At 37.4% G+C, this 21,230-nt stretch overlaps 1 protein-coding gene across 2 annotated transcripts in view; it reads right to left on the reverse strand.

Annotated features, from left to right (window-relative positions):
* Nucleotides 1–2,013: 2,013 nt before the first annotated feature.
* Nucleotides 2,014–21,230, reverse strand: part of SPATA17 (spermatogenesis associated 17) — a 91,372-nt gene continuing 72,155 nt past the window's right edge. The window contains exon 9 of one of the 2 annotated variants that reach the window (XM_017812793.1): nt 2,014–2,615. In XM_017812793.1, the coding sequence (XP_017668282.1) occupies nt 2,535–2,615 (81 nt within the window). In that variant the 3' untranslated portion in view covers nt 2,014–2,534. The remainder of the gene's footprint in view (nt 2,616–21,230) is intronic. The other variant, XM_017812792.1, reaches the window with a different exon arrangement.

Genomic DNA, 21,230 nt, shown 5'->3' on the forward strand with positions numbered 1-21,230 from the left:
AATTATTAAATGGTTAGTGTAAATGTACTGAATAAGTGCTGCATGCACTTAATGAGAAATAAAAGAATTCTTGGATTTTAGTGTGGCCACACAAAATAGTTTGGATGCTACATGCTCATGAACGACATAAATTCTGTTTGAACTCCAGATAAAGGTAAGAATTGGATTCCCTATGACATACAATTGGCAAAAGAAGCCCAAACCCCAAATCTCACAGGTAATATATTTGTTACTCTACTAATTTTGTGGATGTTTATTCATCCAATAAAATAATCAGACCTGGTTTTGTGTAAGAAAGTTTCTGGCAAGCAGCTATCTGCTTAGAAACAGAAAAGTCTGGGTTTTTTTCATAAGAGGAGGAAAGGTGTGTATGTATCAAACAATTACAATTAGAAGTGTTGGTTTTAACCTCCATCTGTGCACTGGACCCTCAGCTATGAGCACTTCTGCCAGTGCAGTACAGGCTGCAAGGTAGGTTTTGTTTTGTTCTGGGGTCAGAGATACTGAAAGGAAGAAAGAGAAAGAAAGATTAATCTGATAAAGGCATTGCCATTTCTAATCGGACTGATGGGAAACTGTGGTATGAAGTTAAAGAGGCAACACAGGGTGAATTACTGTGATGAACTACCTTAAAGCTGAAGCAATCACATAGATAGCTCTCACATATAAAAATTACTGTGCCATCTTTATTCATCAACAGTTTTGCACAAGTGTCTCATGTTCAATCCCTTCCAGGAACAACCAAAGCACTCTGATACATTGGATCAGATTAAATCTTATCAGCCACTGAGGTGGCTGCTTTCTGCTTCCCAGAGTTAATTCTCATTGCCATGCAGAATAAACTTTTTAAAGCTTGAAAATAACAAACTTCAAAAAGTAGTACCAGTACAGTCCAGTGCCTGCACTCACAACCTGCTGGAACGGAATTGAAAGGGCTTTTACTGTGGTGTGTGATACCAGGAAAACTTTTACACAGCCTGATAGCTGAAAACCTATGGAAAGGAAATTTGTAACTCCTACTTCATAGAATCATAGAATGGTTTGGGTTGGAAGGGAGCCTAAGTTTGTCTGTTTCCAAGCCCCCGGCCATGAGCAGGGACACCTCTCACTAGACTCAATTCAGAAAGTATTCACAAAAACAGACATCTCTTCAAGCTTTTCTGCACAGTTGTAGTGCACAGAAGAATCACATAACAAAATTCAGTAATAAAAAGCCTACCATGAACCACAGATAAACAGATATATTTGATTCAAATATAGTCAAATGATATGAAAAGCAAATAAGTTACCATAGAGAATTCAGCATAAAACTCCTGTAAAATTCACTCACATAATTTTAAGAATTAGCTTATGATTTGCTCTTTAGATACGCTGAGGTCTTCTCATGATGTTGAATTCCTTGAGTCTTTTGAAGTGGATGGGCTCTGAGGATACTCACTATTTTGCAGGATTGCTTGCTAGTGAACAGACCAAACTAGTATCAGTTTTGTGTCATCAAATGTGTTCTTCTTGCCAAGTATCACATGATTATGGCCTCACTTAACACAGGACTAGGAGTAAATACACAGGTAGTGATAAAGAAAATTAAGTGAATATAGAAAAACTGATCTAATAATAAGGCATAGATGTTGTCAGAACTTTGTTTTTTCAACACTAAAGTCCTACCACCCAATAATATATATAATGGCCAGTCTTCGCGAGCGAAGATTTGGGAAAGGTCATTAACCCTTCGAGCCTGCACAGTGGATTTTTTCAGGTGAGACACAGCGTGCGCTGAACTGAGCCCACCCTTTAATCCTGAGGTTCATCTGCCGGGGCCGAGCAAACTTGGACAGTGGCAGTGAGGTCCCCAGGACGTAGGTTTGTTTAGAGTGACCTTCTCTTAGATGGATTGCCTCACAGGGCTGACGAGCTCCATCTGCCCGGGGGGCTGGGAATCGAACCCGGGTCGCAGCGGTGAGAGTCCTGCACCCTAACCACTAGACCACCAGAGACCACCCACAGAAGTGCTAAAAGGATTTAAAAGAGTATCTTCCATGTAAATGCCTATCCTGCACTTCTGAAGACATGAATCCGTAGCCAAAAAGGATGCCTAATAACACTGAAAATGATGAACAACAGCGATGAAGCAGATACATTTATAGTTGTGAGGAAAAAAACAGATGTAAATTTTAAACTATCTTCTTTTTTTAAACTCATTTACAAATCTGTAACAAATAAATGTGATTCCAAGTATTTTACTTGATGACTCTGGTTTTCTATCCTAAATTATTTATGTTAAATAAAATATAGCATTTTCAGAAATCATTTTCTTAAGCTAATTTTTTTTAAAAAAAAACACACAAAAAAAGTTTTTATAAATCCTGGAAGCCATATCGCTTAAAGATCAAGCAAAATCAATTAACGTTACTTCAGACATAGTATACATCACAGGAAGACTACTTTATGGGACATTCAGTCAACATGCTTCTGTGCATTTGCTGAAATACATTTATTGATTACTTTTCAGGTGCCTTGTGTAGTTTCCAGGACAACTACACTATTTGCCCAGCGCGGGAGTAAGTTTTTCCAAACTTTTCGAAGAGAAAAATAGATGGTACCACTGTTCGAAAGTCCTAAAGAAATAAGAGAGACAAAAAAATGTTAAGTTTGGCTTAAATGGATTTAACTTTTTTTAAGGTATTTTAGAATATATTGTCTTCTAGATACATTTCATTATATCAGTTGGAATTCAAATTATGCAAAACAACAAATACAAAACAGATATTTTTTACATTATCACAGAACCAGAGAATATGCCGAGTTGGAAGGGACCCACAAGGATCATTGAGTACAACTCCTGGCCCTGCACAGGACCATCCCCAAGAATCACACTAAGTGCATGAGAATATTGTCCAAACGCTTCTTGAACTCTCTCAGGCTTTGTGCTGGGACCACATCCCTGGAGACCCTGTTCCAGCTCCCAGCCACCCTCTGGGGGAACAATCATTTTCTAATATCCAACCTAAACCTCCCCTGACACAACATCAGGTCATTCCCTTGGGTTCTGTCACTGGTCACCACAGAGAAAAGATCAGTGCCTGCCCCTTCCCTTCCCCTCATCAGGAAGCTGTAGATTGCAGTGAGGTCTGCCCTCAGTCTCCTCTTCTCCAGGCAGAACAGATCAAGTGACCTCAGACGCTCCTCATATATCTTTCCCTCAAGGCCCTTCACCATCTTCACTGCCCTCCTTTGGACACTCTCTAATAGCTTAATACCTTTCTTACATTGTGGTGCCCAATATTGCACACAGTATTCAATGTGAGGCTGCCCCAGTGCAGAGCAGAGCGGGACAATCCCCTCCCTCGACTGGCTGGTGATGCTTTGCCTGATGCCCCCCCGGACAGGGTTGGCCCTCCTGGCTGCCAGGGCACTGCTGACTCAGATTCAACTTGCTGGCAACCAGGACCCCCAGGTCCCTTTCTGTAGCACTGCCTTCCAGCACCTCATTCCCCAGTCTGTCCGTACATTCATGGTTGCTCCCCCCCAGGTGCAGAATCCGGCACTTTCCCATGTTGAACCTCATATGGTTGGTGATTGCCCAGTCCTCTAACTTGCCAAGGTCTCTCTGCAGGGCCTCCCTGCCTTCAAGGGAGTCAAGAGCTCCTCCGGGTTTTGCGTCATCTGCAAACTTTCTTATTATCCCTTCCAGACCTGCATCCAAGTCATTTATGAAGATGTTGTATGAATATTACTTTGAAGAAGAGCACAAGAATTTCTTTAATTGAAAGCAAATACGTATTTCAAACACTCAGCAACTGTAAGTACTGCAAAAATTTCCTTCTCTAGAAATTAGATTTTATAGTCTTTTGCAAATTATGGTATTCAAAAGTGTATTATCCTCCTTGGCAACCAGGCAGGTTAAAGACAGCAAGAAAATCATGCTATATTTTAACTTTTCTACCTTGGCTAACATTAAAATATGAATATTAAACCAGCTCCATATGAAAAGGTAAAAAATAAATATATATAAAATATGTATTAGTGGAAACAAATTGATTAGGAGTCCTGGTAGAAAAAAATACAAGCAGGGTGACTACTGAACACCTTTTTTTCTAGGCAAAGTTCATGGCTATTACATTCAATTTTTTAAAATGCAAATGTTTACAAATCTAAATTGAATAAGAGAAATGCAAGAGACTCTGTGCCTTAAGAGTACAATGTCAATTCAGAAAACAAACAAGAAAGTAAAATAAACTAAGTATTCTAACTGATTTTGATTTTGCTACTTACTAATAAATGCCCATGGTAAATTATTAGCAAGTCCATGCCCATTTAAGATCAAGGTTTTAAAGCATTTTTAATAAAATTATTTTCTTGGACTGTGAAATAATGAGAATAATATAACAATAGAAAATACTTGGTTTGCATTAAAATTGTTTTTCCTTTCAGAAAGTAACCTGCCACAGATGAACTCTCAGCTTTCCAAGATCTGATGATACATTTTTAAGAAGTTGGTCTGAGCACTTCCTACTGTTTTCTATTGTCAGCATAGTGCTCTGCAAAAGTGCATGGAACTGCACCATCTTGATAATGTGTCTGAGGCCATGTGTGAATGAAAGCCAAAATTTTTACCTTTTCAATGCATTTCCCAATTTGAAAGGTTTAATTTTTTCTTAAAAAGAGAATGAAAACTCTTTTTTTTTTTTTTAATTACATGAAGCCAAATTATTATTCTCTGGATAATCTGGATTTAGCTACTTCACAGATCACTGTTCAGCTCCATCTCCATAAACAGAGCAATTCTGACTTATGCTAAGCTTCATGTAAACACTGACAGGGCCCACCTGAGTTTCATCTGCATTGCATGTTGCCAAACTGTGACCATATAATTTCTTATATCTCATAATTAAATTTGTTTGGTATGATTCTCCCAAAATTCTGGTGCAGAAATCTAAAAATAGCAAAGTAGAGATATACATTCAAAATTAAATACTCCCTGTGTGGCATGAAAGTGAGTACTGTCCCATTCTTAAATGATTCACAAGATTTACTTTTTAATGTTTCTCTATGTCTTGTACTGACTGACCAATTTCTTCCTCAACAGAAACAGTCTATTTGCACATTTTCATATTAAGCTTTAAGAATGGCACAGTATTTTATTTGTCAGTGTCTTTTTGGCATCACAAGCACCTTCTTACTGAAGGAAAAGCTGTTCACATAATTATTATAAAAAATATGATAGTATCTCCAACACAGCTGCAAATGTTTTTCTTCTAAAGTGAAGCTAGTTATATTTAATTCAGTAAATTAACCAGATTAATACTGTTCATGAGAATGGAAAAACAACAAACTATTTACTAGTTGCTGAGAAAGCAAGCAGATAATCCAGCAATAATTTAGGATTAAGCAGTAACTCAGAGCAGAATACATTATCCTCTATTTTTAAAATAGTAAGTATATTTTGAATTTACATGCCAGATAGTTAGGTACAGTTTAAAAAATAGTGAACAGTTTAACAAGTGGTGAACTTGGGGTGAGACAGGGAAACCAGTAAAAAGTGTGCACCCCCCCATATCAGGATAAAATCAGGAATAGTAAACCTGAGCATTGAAGAAATCTTCATTTGGTGGAGCAGACGGCTTTTGCTATTAGGATGCCTGGCCAAACAAAAACAATTGGCTGCCAAAATTAGCTCCTTGGGACGATTTAGAAGCCTTTGAAGTGAATAGTGTTTTTGAGTTGGAACTAAGCCCAGGTCCAGCTTCAAACTCAAATCAAAATGACAAAGAGGAAATTTTCTGTGCCACACGCCCCCTCAGTGTAAGATTACTTTGGTTTGGCAGCTGTACTGTTTATCTTGTTATTTAAAACTATTTCACTAGATACTCACAACTGAGCATTTAAACAACTGGCTCCTATTATGACGACAGCAGTTATGCTTGACCACATTTAGAGAATATTACAGAATCTGATGGATAAATAAAAGCATTGCTGGCTTTAGATTAATTAAAGAAGTTTAGAACATATAGTAGATAAGTGCTGCACAGTATGTATATAAAAAATAAATATCTTTTTAGGAAAATAACCTGATGTTTCTGTATTTGTAGATACAGATTTTAATCAAGTTTCAACAATGAGATAAAGCAAGGCCTGAAAATACCACCTGGCCTTGCAAGATCTACCTCACAGCATTGAAGAGAGTCTATGACACTGTTCCATAAAGGCAAAGGAATTGGAAGCCAGGTTCTCACGTCTACCTATTTTGATGGTGAAATGACAGTTCAAAATGTACAGTGAAGCACCACGACACACTGCTCATTGATTCCGGCAGGCTGCCAGGATCATCTTGAATTTAATCTGGTTGCTACATAGCACAGAAGGTACGAAGTTATGTAGATAATCCCTTTGAAGAACAAAGGTTGTGAGTGGAGAAAAACAGGCTTCTTCAAAATTATTTTCACCATCAGTCCCTCATTGTTGGTAGTTGAAACTAATAAGCTTACAAATATAAATTCACACATATTGATGAGACTGACCCCACTGCTTTTGCAGTCTCAGGATCACAGAAACATAGACCTCAGCTTTATGGAATTTTTCCACAATGCATTCTTAAACCACGCAACCTGTCACTAGTGGGGTTCTCTGGTGCTCCATCTTAGGCCCTGTGCTCTTCAACATCTTCATAAATGACTTGGATGCAGGTCTGGAAGGGATAATAAGAACGTTTGCAGATGACACAAGACTCAGAGGAGCTCTTGACTCCCTTGAAGGCATAGAGGCTCTGAAGAGAGACCTTGGCAAATAAGAGGACTGGGCAATCACCAACCATATGAGGTTCAACACGGGAAAGTGCCGGATTCTGCACCTGGGGTGGGGCAACCATGAATGTACGGACAGACTGGGGAATGAGGTGCTGGAAAGTAGTGCCATGGAAAGGTACCTGGGGGTCCTGGTTGCCAGCAAGTTGAATCTGAGTCAACAGTGCCCTGGCAGCCAGGAGGGCCAACCCTGTCTGGGGGGGGCATCAGGCAAAACGTTGCCCGGTCGGTCGAGAGAGAGGATTGAATACTGTGTGCAGTATTGGGCACCACAATGTAAGAAAGGTATTAAGCTATTAGAGAGTGTCCAAAGGAGGGCAATGAAGATGGTGAAGGGCCTTGAGGGAAAGCCATATAAGGGGTGGCTGAGGTCACTTGATCTGTTCTGCCTGGAGAAGAGGAGACTGAGGGCAGACCTCACTGCAATCTACAACTTCCTGATGAGGGGAAGAGGAGGGGCAAGCACTGATCTCTTCTCTGTGGTGACCAGTGACAGAACCCAAGGGAATGGCCTGATGTTGTGTCAGGGGAGGTTTAGGGTGGATATTAGGAAAAAGTTGTTCCCCCAGAGGGTGGCTGGGTGCTGGAACAGGGTCCCCAGGGAGGTGGTCCCAGCACAAAGCCTGAGAGAGTTCAAGAAGCATTTGGACAATATTCTCATGCACTTAGTGTGATTCTTGGGGATGGTCCTGTGCAGGGTCAGGAGTTGTACTCAATGATCCTTGTGGGTCCCTTCCAACTCGGCGTATTCTGTGATCATTCTCAGCATCAGAGACCCGTAGTTCTCAGGACCGAGACCTATTCTTAAATTCCCAAATTAATTTATTATAACACTTCCTTTTTAAACTTGTCAAGCTTTGACTCCTTTCACTCTAGTAAATTGTAAGTGACTCAAGTTCAACTGACAGAGCTTAACAAGGCCTATGGACCCTTTTAATACATTTGACTACTTGACCATCGTGTGCTGATCAGTTCAAAACAATGCAGGCAGAAAAGGTGGCATAAAGCCTTCAAAGATTTGTCTCGATCAGCACACTGTGATGTCATAGATTAGACTTGTCAAATGGTCACATAGTTTATCTTTGGAATGTTATTAAAGCAAATTCTAAAGACATTTTTCATCTGACTATGCAGACATACATAAATACAGACCACATACAAACACTGGCGAATGAACAAGACCTTGTAGACCTACGTATCAGCTTGAAAGCCTTTGAAAATGCCTTCCATGATATTCTAGAGATATATTTGCACTAACAGTGTTTCTTTCAGAACAACTTTGAGAGTACTGTGTAATATCCTGTAATATAAAAATGCAGTTTGGAATGAGATAGGAATTACAATTGAATATCTTCTTGGAAATTTAATGAAGTAGAAAGTCAGCTGCTTCAGACCAAAGCCAGAATAGACAAACAGCAGTAGCATATCTACACACAGATTCCTGCGTACACACTTCAGGTAATTTTGTATAGCAAATCTCTCAAGTCCATAATAATTATGAAGCTGTTAAGCATGTGATAAACTTGGAACAATAAGCATACAATAAACTCATGATATCTGATTTACAGCATAGCACAGTCTTTCTCTGTAATGACAAAATTTGATTTGGCTGCATAAATAGCGATTTGGTTGCGTAAATGGAGATTAAAGTTGTATTAGGTTGTAAAAATGTAGATTTCCTTCATAGGTTAGGAGAAGTAACATGTTCAGAGGTTTCAAAGATAAATTGTATAATGAAAAGTATTCTCTGTAATGTAAAGTATTCCCTCTATACCAGAGATTCAGAGCATCGAGTCCTCTTCTGAGTCAATCTAAAAATACTAAAGACACCGTATAATTGCATTATGTCAACCATGGTACCATGTGCTATGTAAAAAGTAAACCATTCCATGAAAGGTTTGGATCTCAGAAAAACTCTTTTGTAGTGCTGGAATTATATCTGTTGCTCCTATAGAGACCTACAGGTCTCCTCTGTTCCTCTCTACAGAGAAAACCTACTCCTTAGGTAACTTCTTTTAAGAATCAGTGGCAGAAAGAATAACTGAAAAGTGAGCACAGCTGCTGGAATCAAAATTCCATCTTCATGCTGCTGAATAGTAAAATCAGGAAACAAGTCCCTTTTCTTTACTTTGAAATCAATATACACAGGTAAACATCAAGACTTTAGAGCAGTGGAAAATTCTGCATAAATATCCATGCAGTAATTACATTCTTAGTGCAGTGGTAAGCCCAGTGAGCAATCTTGCTTTCCCACAAAGAAGGGAGACACCTCATGTGCACGACTCATTTGAAAACTAGGCAGTACTGCCAAGTGTCACTGTCCACAACCCCATCTGTTTAACACTAAGTGGTCATATTTAAGTGTTCCCTATGATCCTAATGCTTGCAGTAGTAAAATTAGAGTTTTAAATTGAGCTGTCATAGTAAGCTTCCTGACCTACAAATAGCCACGGAGTTCTCTAACAATGAAGTAAACTAGAAGCAGCAAGCTGTTAGACAAGTAAAATGTTGATCCAGCTAACTTTTATTCTCAGCAAATTTATCAATACTGGTTAACAATACTTCCAACTAGTACAGGGCCTTCTGACATGACAAAATGAGTGTAACAACCCATTCTGTCAATACAACACAAATGTCATTTCAAGTGCTCAAAACCCACTAAGCTACCCTAAAAAAGATTGATTTATCTGCTCCAGTGTTTCTTTGGGGCAAACTTTTCTCACAACTGAAACCAATTAGTGGGCCTGGCACTTGTAGTGCAGAATGTAGGTCAGCATCAAGTAATAAAAAAGTATTGACTTTTCTCTGTCTGTAAGCAGCATGAAAGGGGTGCCATGGCCTTGTCGTATATGAAAAGAGCTCCATTAATTTCACTTATTTCAACCAGGGCTGTCAAATACTAATGCTTCTATTGCACTTTTCACACAAAGTACATTGACACCAATCCTGGCCTCAGTGTAACAAGTTTACAATATTTCAGTCAGTGAAAGGGGTACTATAATTTTTAATTCCCTGTTGTACATTTAGTCTCTTTAAAGCAGCACTGCTCATAAGACCTACTGAGAGATATGAGCTGGCACATTAATAATGGCTACACACTTCTTCCCATGGGCAATAGAATCTATTTCTTGGGCATAGCTTCAACAGCTAATTAGCCATAAAGTTCAGGACACAGTTGTTTGGCATAACTCTGTTTTTGTGGCTGGTGGGCACAGACTGCGAATTTTACTTTCTGCCATGGAGAAATAGCCAAAACCTAGGAATAGGTCTTCCATGACTTAAGGCTATAAAATTGAAAAACTAATGTGTTAACCAATTGGGTCAACTAGCCCCTTCAAATAAGAGATAATAACAAAAGCCTGGATCGTGCCTTCGGGACTGGATCTCATTGTGTCAGAGCAGAGGTATTGACTTCCAGGGAAAAGCGTGCCTAATCAGAGTTCCCTGCACCACAGTGGACAAGTGAGCACTGCTGTGATGAAGGGGGTAGAATTACATGTTTCCCTATTCAGCTTGCCAGCACGATGCAGAGGAAGAGAACAAGGAGCCATCATCTACCTCCTTCTTCAACTGTCAACTACCACCACCAATCCCAAAACCTCCAAATTTGGTTCTATTTGGTAAGTGTAACAAAGTTTTCATGGAAGCATAGGTTATTTTATGAGCTTCTCCATATTGTGGATAGACACAGGAGAGGTCAAACTGACCCAAAATGTTATGACCCTGTTGCCCTCCATTCTTTCCAATTTGCCTTTTAAGCGGACATTTTTTTTCCCAAGAAAACTTTATGGTTCTTATTGACAAGCTTGAGGGCTCTGAGTGTGATGTCTACTCATTCCCTAATTACCTCCTGCAAATGCAAACATCACCAACAACAATAAAACTCTTTGATTTAAAAAGACTGGGTGACTATGGTAGAAGGCAATTTTCTACTTGCTTTAATGACTTTGTAAGTCTTACCCTTTGAATCAACTTGCTATTAGATCTTAAAATAAAATGATATTGTATAGCCATCATGAAAGACAACTTTATAACCTTCTATGTTGCGCTTACATCAGGCAAGTTTTTTCTATTTGTTAGTTTTAGTCTTTTATTGACATTATGATAATGTGTTGTAAAAAAGAATCAGGGAATTATGTTCACAGTAGGAAATTTAACAACACTATTTTAATATCCTATCTTCCAAACAGAAAGCATTAATTGCTACTTGATTTATGTAACAAACATTTCATTATTTTTTACACAATTTTTTATGGAGATTTATAACTATCACTGACTCTTACACGTTTCATCTTTTGCAATTAAAAATGAGAAAGCCAAACTCAAACAGTGCTTGCTAGAAATCATAAAATATTTCTAATTATGGTTCATGAGTTTGAAAAACCACTGACCTGATAATCATGCAGGTTTAGATTCTTTCTGCATGATGTGTCCAGTACAAGCAGAACAGCCCCATGTGCTTCCCTGTGGCAGCCTGACATGGAAATTATAACTCCATTCCTTCCTTTCTCTAATATTTGGAGAAGGAAGTTCTGCTACTCATCTGTGCTTGCTACAGTTTGCTTTCTTAGCTCAGCAGCTAAACTGCGCTAATTTGTGCTTTGGAGATAACTGGAGACAACTGGCTAACAGAAGTCAAGCTCTAAAACTTCTTGTCCTCATCTGTGCAAGGTAGTAGAGGATGTGCTCTAATATTGAAAAGAACCTATCTTAGCTCCTGAGTGCTAAGAAGCCCACCATACCCTTTCACAGCTGCACAAATTAAGCTGTGACATGACAGAAAATAATGATGCTCTTCAGAATGCAATAGTTTGAGCCATTGTACAAGGAAAGCATAACTATTCCTAAATGAGTAAGATATTCTGTGATGGCTGTGTTCATTAAGGAATACGAATGTGTCAGCCCTTGCTGTCCTTTCTCACAAGAGAAGGCAAATTATCTCTTGGCTTTGATGGAAGTTTTGTGCAAGGAAGGACAAAGGAATAAAGGGAAAGGATTTGGTCCAGTAAATTACTTTTTCCTGTAAGTATTGCCTCTGTAAAATTAACCTGGGATCGGGAACTAGGCTGTCCTTTTTGTCATGTGTAATATAACCAGCAATGAAGATTTGTGGCCCAAATTTGCATTTGTTACATTTACTTAGTACCCTGCAGTCATTGTTGTTGTCCAAGGGGGAGGAAGGCTGGAATTCCCAGCTGTACACTCTAAGTTTATTTATTCCATTTATTAATGATCTGCAAGTCAGGAACTGTTTGGTCCTTCCTCTCAAGCATGGACTAGCTTTGCAATACTTTATAAATACATTTACCCTTATAAATTACTGTTCATATAATTAATTTATGTGTATAAAGCTAATCTACTGAAGAAGAATAAGTCACCTTGATGAAGTCACTTTTCAGGTACTTTTAGACCTATTCAGAGCCAGTATCAATATTAAAAGTATAGTTTGCCACACAAAGTTACAGTGTGTGCTGTACCATACTTCAGGCAATGTTATGGAACAACATCACCCAAATTCTATTCTGAAGGTCTGTATTTGAATCAAAATTGCCAAAGATAATATTCTATTTTTTCAACTATGTAGCCTTTTTCTACAAGTAAATTAAATTAAGAAACCAATGTGAATTTCTCCACAAGCTATTTCATACTTGGATACCCTTGAACTTTACTGAATCTGGGCTAAAAAACAAATGTGCAGTTGAAATAGTTCAATAAGTATTCAGAATCCCAGGAGGTGTTTATTTGCTATTGTCATGCAAATGTCTACTTCTTGCAGTGTATTTTAACAAAATGTTTTTGAAGAGGGGGGTAGAAGTTCATCTTAATTTATTTAAGATGTATAAATAACGTTGTCAAGAATGAAAACACTCTGATGAGAAATATATAACCCTTTTGTGAAGTTATTAAATCTGAGGTGGAGGTATGCCTAACACTACACTCCTCTGTACAGAAAAATACAGTCTTAAAAAGCATCTAATGAAAATAGTAATGGACATATTTTTACCACTTTACCATTTACCATTTTAAACCAACACACACTCTGCTAGTAACAAGACTTGTATTAGAAAGTACCGCACTTTCTAATAAGCATCTTGACTTATGCCATTTATAAGCTGCTTCTTTCATTGTCTAATCTGTTCAACCACCACATTCTCTTTTCAGCTGAAAATAAGCCAGTGCCAAGTGCTGACTGCCAAGACAAACTCACAACCACTTTTAACCTGCTAGACTAAAGACAGAAAATGTTTAACCTGCCAAGATCAAGTTGCAACTCTCTCTAACTTGCCAAAATCATGTCACCAAGAGTTAAGGAGGAAAACTTCTGAGTTGAAATATTCAACTGAAAATATTTTTTATCTTACCGGTTTCAGTTATGTCTTTTTAAAGGGAAAAAAAAAAAGTTGTAATCAATTAACAATTAACAAAATTAATTAACAAAAAAAAAGGTACATTGATGCACTGTATTTGGCTTCTGATATGCAGCAAAAACAGCACTCCAGTTAGATTTCATCTGCTTTCACACTGTTCTGGATGACGTTTCCAAACCTGATTGCTTTCTGTGATGAAATGACCAGATATGCAGATAAAAGGAGAACAGTGGATGATACTGTCTGGCTGAGCTTTAGCATGGCTTTCAATCTCCCAGAGAATCCTTTTAACCAAGTTGGTAAATTATAGTCTAGATGTGCAGACTAATAGATGTAACAATTGTCTGTAGTATCAAGTTCAAAGGGTAGCAATGAACGGTTTGTACTCTTAACTGGAACCTGCGTACAAATGTATTTCCTCAGGTGCTGTCTTGGGACCTATCTTAATATCTTCATCAGTGACCTGGAGGTGGAGATGGAATGCACTCTCATCAAGTTCATGGATTACACCAAATAACGGGTACCATCAATACAGTTGAGGGCTATCATTCAGAGTGATGTAGACAGGCTAGAGGAACAGCCGGACAGAACCTTACAAAATACAGTATGGACAAATGCACCTGGCACAGACTAACCCCAGAAACAAAGCAGGCTGAAGGCTGACAGGCTGAGTTGCAGCTCTGCAAAAGAGGACCTGGTGGTCCTGATGGGTAGCTGGCTAAACATGAGTTGGCAATGTGCCCTAGCACTGATGAAAGATGAAGAGAAAAACAGCTTTCCTCTTTCAGAAATATAAGCTACCTTCAGAAGAGATTGAAACGATCAAACAGGAATATTTTATCATTTTGCAGGTAGCTTACTTGGCAGGTCAGCTAACACTAGAGAAACTACTCATCTCCTATCCAGTGTTTCCAAATGCTCTCATTAATCAATAAAACTGGAAAAAAAGCTTATAGGTTAATACTTTCTGTCTGTATTTATTCATATGTGATAACATATCTTTGCTGTGTGACATGTTTTCAATGGCACTTTTTCTCCCATGTAAATCCACCAGTTCTTTGATACAGTTCAGGAATAGCATCAGCTACAGTGATTATTCACTCAGGTGCCACGGATTTGTTTTGGCATTGGCATGAAGCTAGTTCTGACAAACTGCTGCTGATCAGAAGCTTTAGGAAGAGGAACAGTTTATATTTAAAGCCAAACATTATTTCAGATTCAACAGTGTCCAGAAAAATGAAATGGATTACATGTATTAGCACAAATTTTAAAAATAGATTGTTGAACAATTCAAAAACTAAACCCATGCTGTATTGGTTCTGATATGAATACATGCTATGTATACTAACTGTAAGACCTTGTGCAAAGATATTCTACACTAGTGCATAAGCAAAAGTTTATTTAATTTTTCAGCTGGATAACTTCCAAAGTAAATTCTACACTCCGTTGTCCATGTTGAGGAAAGAATTTAGCCTTAGACTTTAACATCTATGCCTTTAATATCTATACAGAACTTTCAATGTATAGCTGAATATGATTATATCTTATAAATGAAGAGGAACTGGGAATTTTTACAACGTTTTATATGCTAATTTATTCATTGACAGTGTAGTAGCAATATAAGTTATACTGTAAAGTTTCCCATACTTCTTTCAGGACTTCGGATTTGAACTGAAGTGTGGAAATTCTTTAAATAGCAAGACATTTTGGTCTTCCTTCTGCCAAAGGCTTGGGCATCTGCAAAAACTACAAATCATGCCAAACTCTTTGAGTGATATATGGAAGGCCACAATCCACTAGGAAATAAGCTAAGACGAAGTCATTCATTTCATTTAGGTCCTTCAGTGGGATTTGAACTATCCAGCCCACAAACCATGTCTCATGAGATTGCAGTGTACATCCAGCCCACAGTAATAATGATTCATATACATATATGTGTATATGCTTTATTGCTACCTTTAGCTGGATTAAAAGCAATATATCAAATTTTATATTTCTGCTTCTTTTATTAGCTTTCTAGCACTTGATCAGCTGATAGAGGCGATAATGAAATGTTTTTTTATAAACTGGAGTTTGTAAGTCCTGTCCTGAGAATGTAATATTTCAAAAAATAGCCTAAGCTTTGGGGAAAAAACCAATTACAGAAACAGCATTAAAAATGCCAAGCACTGGGCAGAAGCAATTCTGGATCAGTTTAAAAAAGTGATTGATGAAACTCTAATCTGAGCTGAAGGAACAGTTTCACGACAAGCTGTGACCATTCCACACACTTCATTAGCTGCCATAATTAGCCTGGTGTTTCAATTTGTTAGAACTGGTGGGGACAATTTTACTCAGAATGCAAACATCAAAAAACAGGGTGCCTCAGACTTCAGAAGAGGCTGATGAGAAGCTTTTCTAGTCTCTGTTAACTAAAAGATTAATTACAGCTGATGGGAGGCTGTACTCTGATTGTCACTCTGTCTATGTGCATTACTTTTAGCATTAGAAGAAAGACATGGTTGACACTACAATGCTCAATCAAGCAGCTTTGCATTAGTGTACAAAGTCTGTTAATATGCAATGTTTTTATTGTTTCTCTTTTTCTTTTTTTCCCCCTAAGTTTGAGGCTCTCATACCTAATAAGTTATATTTCAAAGGAGCAGAGTATTTGGTTGCTGATGATAAGCACTTACCACTTATGCTGCCATTCCTTCATAGAACTACAGGTGAGAGATCCTAACGTCTCACAGCTACTAGCTGGGAATATTATTAGTTCCTATTATCACAGTCAGAATATAAATTTCTACTCAAATAGTCTCATTATGAAAAACAAAACCATTACAGTTGTGAAACAGATATTGTGTGTATCACAGTATTCATAACATATCCCCTCTGTTTGAGGTGTGATTACTTCTATACATTAACTCAAAGCTCGTAAAATTATTATATGGAAGTGAAGTCTGAATTTGAAGTGCAATGGTTGTTTCTGAATAATTCCATAACTTTCGTTCTAGAGCATTAACACATGGTAACACACCTACTCATAAAAAAACTCCTTTCAATTTCCCTACATATATTATGCTGAGATCAGCAAAACCTGTAAGATAAGAAATAATATAGTTTATCATGATGGAACATCCTTTTAACCTGAGTTTGTAAAGGGCATGTTGAAAGCAGCTCTTCATTACATTAAATGAATACACACGGAAGTGTATTCCAAAGTGAGTATCATACTACTATTTAAAATGGGGCAAACAAGTTCAGAGTTGATTCATAATACAAATTTTGAAGAAAGAACCAGTAGATACTTACGTCAAACCATTAAGACAACAAGAAGTCTGTACTATATACTGCGATGTCTCATTCACTCCAACATGAGTGCACAAAGCTTTTACTGTGATTTTTCCTATTCAAGGAATGTAGATTACTCTAAAATCCATTTTTCTGCACTGAAGTCCTACTGCTCTGAGAATAATCTACTTTTACTCTCTGGAGAGATCATCAAAACAAAAAAAAACTTACATCCTTTCTTTCAGCTTGGGCACATACTGGGTATAATCTCTTAAAATTCATCCAGAACAACTATAGATATTAATAGCAGTTGAATTATACATCATAATTAGTCAGTGTAACAAAATCTGTAATTCACACATCATTTCAAGATGCAACAGTCTGTAGATCTAAGTGTATCTGTTCCAAGAAAGCCATCAGAATATTTGTCTCTGATCTTAGACTTCAATATTGTAAACTCAACAGCAGTACCTGAAGATGAGGTTAAAAAAGTCTATTTTTCTGTGAAAATAGGTAACACTATTTTTCCCAGAACATTCTTTCTAAATAGCATGTATTTACATATTGATTATATTCATTACAAGGCAGATCCTTACCTGATGCAAATTAGCCTAGCTCCATGGATATATCTCAATTATGCTAAGTGCTGAGGATCAGCACTCATACCTGCAGTTTTCAACAGTTGTATGGACCATGTAATTCTTAGAGGACTGTGAAAAGCTTTCCGTTACTTTAATTTTAACTCCATTTAACAAGCACAAACAAGGTCTTGGTGAGTATTATCAAATAATAAGTAGCCTGCTTTTGCAGATAAGTTTCATAAAGAATTTTAAGTGACTTCAAAACATAGCCTTTTTAATTCAATATTGTGGCAAATTGAATTGAGTTGAAATACATTATGTTTGACATACATATAAAAAAATCTACTCAATTCCAAGAATACCGAACAGCCTATCCAAAACCGACATGAAAAGGCAAGGCCAAGCATTTCCCATTTTAGTGTGAGGATTTTGAATTCCAACAAATCATACCCAAATAGTCAAAAGCTAAACACAGTATAAACAATTAGGTGTAACTTCAATCTTTCCTGCTTAGATTAACTCATTTTTTTTTCCATAAAAGCTCTGCCACAAGTTACTGTAATGTACTCTAAGCACGTACTGAAGGAATTGGTCAAGATACTCTATTCCTAAAGTGTTTCTGATTAAATAAGAAGATTTAAAATGTTTAAGCAATATGTACAATGGGAATTATTTAGAAAGCTTAAACATACATACATCTCCCTCAAAGAAATATTGCTTAAAGTTAACTCTTACTAAAAAATCAAGATTTTCTTTTATACCACTAACATACAAGCTACATTATTAAATGAGGAAGGTAGGCGAAGCAAGACATTTATCATCCTACAGACAAATGACACCGGATTGCTAGTTAGACAGTATAATAAGTACCATCTAATTTTCTCTTACGAATCAATTTATTCTTCAAAGCCTTGGATCATCATCAAGGGACTGCATTTTCCCACTGAGAAATTACAGAACTGAAAATCAGGTTTTATAAAATATTCAACTAGTTGCCGACAAACCCTTACAAATAACCACTAGAATGGATTTGATTAGATGAGTGGTGACAGTATCTCTTCTTATGCAAATAACTGAATGGTTTGACTCTTCTCAGTCATTACTTTGTAGCATTCCTTCAAAATCAGACCCTGTAACTCCTCAGTAACCTCCACGAGAAAGTGATTTCAGCCTTCCAGTAATCCACAGATTCTTTTCTGCATTTAGTTAAACATTAGCCAAGGATACATTTTGCATGTTTTAATTTCCTCCACAGCATTAACCATCTTTCTACAAATAAGAAAATAATTTGAAAGCTTGCTGATAGTTAATAATCATTAATAATCATATATCAAGCACAGCATTTTTTAAAGGCAACCCAACAGTGTTGACTTTAAGGATTTTCTCAAAGGAAACAATCTACACCTTTCCAGTGGGAGCACTGAAAGTGATCATCATAACAAAGTGTATTTCTGTAAATATGACACAGTCATAAGGGATCTGGAAAGATCATTATGTCAACTGTCAAAAGTTGAAATTGTCATTTGCTTTCCCGGAAGACTGAATGGGTGAATCTTATAATAGATATTTCATTCTAGTCCTATGAATGAGAGGTAATATCTGGTGTTCCCACTGTTGGACATGACATACTCCTGCCTTTTGTAATACCTTTCCTTCTCAAAAGTACATTCTGACACTTGCAAAAAAAAAAAAAAAAGAAAAAAAATCAGAAGTAGTAGTTTCAAAAGTGACTTTAAGATCAAACCAGTTTCAAACCCCAGTTTTGTTACCATCTGCTTATTAAGCTGGACTGTGATATTAAATTGGGCAACACTGCTCTTTTTTCATACTACCTACCCTGGTAGCCAAACACCTGAGCTCCAAGGAGCTCCCAGCTCTGGAGTAATGCTGCTGTGGGAATCCTCCTATATGGACGCAGGGAATTATTCAAGTTGATTTTCACGTGAAAATGCGTCAGCGTTATGGCTCATGATGGTTGTTCTGAGAGCAGAAAATATATGCTACAGGGTACAATAGACAGAATTTCCATGAATAGTATAGGATGCATTGTTGTAGGACCAGATCGTTGGATTTAAATTACTTGGTTTGATGCAGGACTCAGGATAGGAAGAAAAGTGACAGAAAGAAGCCTCTTCTGGGAAACAGATAGTTGATAACTCAAACTAAGGGTCCATTTGGAGCATCTGAGTAGATACATCAAGTCATGCCAGCAGTAATAACCATACAGGAGCCATGTCATTGGCCAGGGATTGCTGGAGTGCAACACACTTGGCAACAATCCTTATTATCCATGACATGGCTCATGAGGAAACCGGTACTGTAACAAGCAAACTCGTACAGCTCATCTAATAATTCCCTTCCGGCTGCCACATTATGTAAGCTCTGCATTGCCTAGGAAAACACAGTGAGGTTGGATTGTGGAACTAAGTCGCTGACATTCACAATACGTGCTAGCTCTTCTATTGTACGTCAGTAACTTAGTTCTGTCACAAAGCATATTAGTAAATATGGCCTTTAAAGTTTTAAAAGGTAATAAAGCTGATAGTAAAGATGCACATTCATTAGCCAATATCACACTGTCTTAGAAAATGTTCTTGGATAATCTTTTTTTTTGTAATGAAAATGAAAACAAGCACAGTCTGAGCAAGAAAGAATTAAAAACTTCACACATACATTATTTTTATTCTCAAGTCCAGTCACTGGAGGGTTAGAAAAAATTGAGTTGCGGCGAAATTTAAATAAATTTCAATACAGTCAGGGATGGAAAAGCATGAATAGTGTATCAAAAATTCCCTCGCACAATGACATCACCCACTAAACACATGACTGTTATATGTTGTGGTCCTGAAAGAGATTAAACTAATTTTCAAACAGAAAGAATCACTTTCCCCCTCTACAAGGATTTTTTTCTATCATCTGTTTTCTCTATTATCCCAGACTAAAAATCTGTCAGTTCTTGGACAAAGAGCCAAATTTACACCTAGCGTAAACCAATGAAACTCTATGCTTTTCATTATACTTATGTTGTAATATTCTTTATATAAACTCTGGCTTAAAATACACTTGTGTTTATCTGTTATATATGTCATGGTTTAATTAAATACTTCTGCAACTTCATGTAATCGCGGTTGAAGGTAATCACTGTTCAACAAAACTGACTGAAGCTCTTGATTGCACCTTTATCTACACTGGCTGAATTTGAGCCTGTAATTCTCTGCCTCTGGTGACAAAGATGGAAGTGATATAATTTATATATGGAACAACTATTGCCTGCTCTACACAGTGCAGTGTGAAAATGCCAGTACTGTTGACCACAGCCCTATTTCGACTGCTCCACCAAAAGCAGAATTGTGTTGGTGGTGAATTACAAGGGCTATTTTTCCTAACCTAGGCAAGACCATGACAATCAGAAATATTGAAGTTGATATTTGATTAACACTGGCAGTACTCTGTAAGTGATTTCCACTCAACGATGTCTAATTATTTAACTATTTCCTGTTATTAATGGAATGAAACAATTCAAAACAAACAGCCAGGAGGCTGTTTCGCAGGAAGCTCGTAAACATCAATCCATACATGTAGAAATCTTAACATTTTATCAAGTTGGCCTGTTGAATTTGAAAGGCATATTTTACCCCAATCAATGCATAAAGGTAAAATTATCCATAACTAAGGTATGTTTCTCTGCTGTACAGTTCAGCTGTAATGATCCCCACACACTGCACTTGCACATCAATTATGATAATCATAATCACGGTCGTTAAGCTGAATGTTCATTATTATCAGGATGCTGGTGACAGCAGATTCAATCATCGGGTGCAATGGGCAGGCAGTCACAGTCCCACCCAAGTTTCTGCAGACAGCGTTGTGCCACATTAAATCTATGATGTGTTCCACATCCCACTCCATTCCAAGAGCTGTAGACGGTAAAGGTCAACTTTATGTTCTGTGCAATATGCTTAGGTTCTCTAAATTAATTCTTTGCAGTCCTGGGTATTTTTATGCTTTGTAGATAATAAAATCCTGTTTAGGGCCAAAATGCCTGTGCAAATAATGAAACAGTGATTCAGTTGTACTGTAATTCACCTATAATAAGGCATCAGAGGGAAGAATCTATCAGAATGGAACACCTTAAAATATCACTTCCTGAACTTTATAAATAAGAAAACATTAAATGCTGTCATTAAAGTCAGTTTTCTAAAATGCAT

The sequence above is a fragment of the Lepidothrix coronata genome, unplaced genomic scaffold, assembly GCF_001604755.1.
Source record: "Lepidothrix coronata isolate B3197 unplaced genomic scaffold, Lepidothrix_coronata-1.0 Scaffold38, whole genome shotgun sequence".
NCBI classification, from domain to species: Eukaryota; Metazoa; Chordata; class Aves; order Passeriformes; family Pipridae; genus Lepidothrix; species Lepidothrix coronata.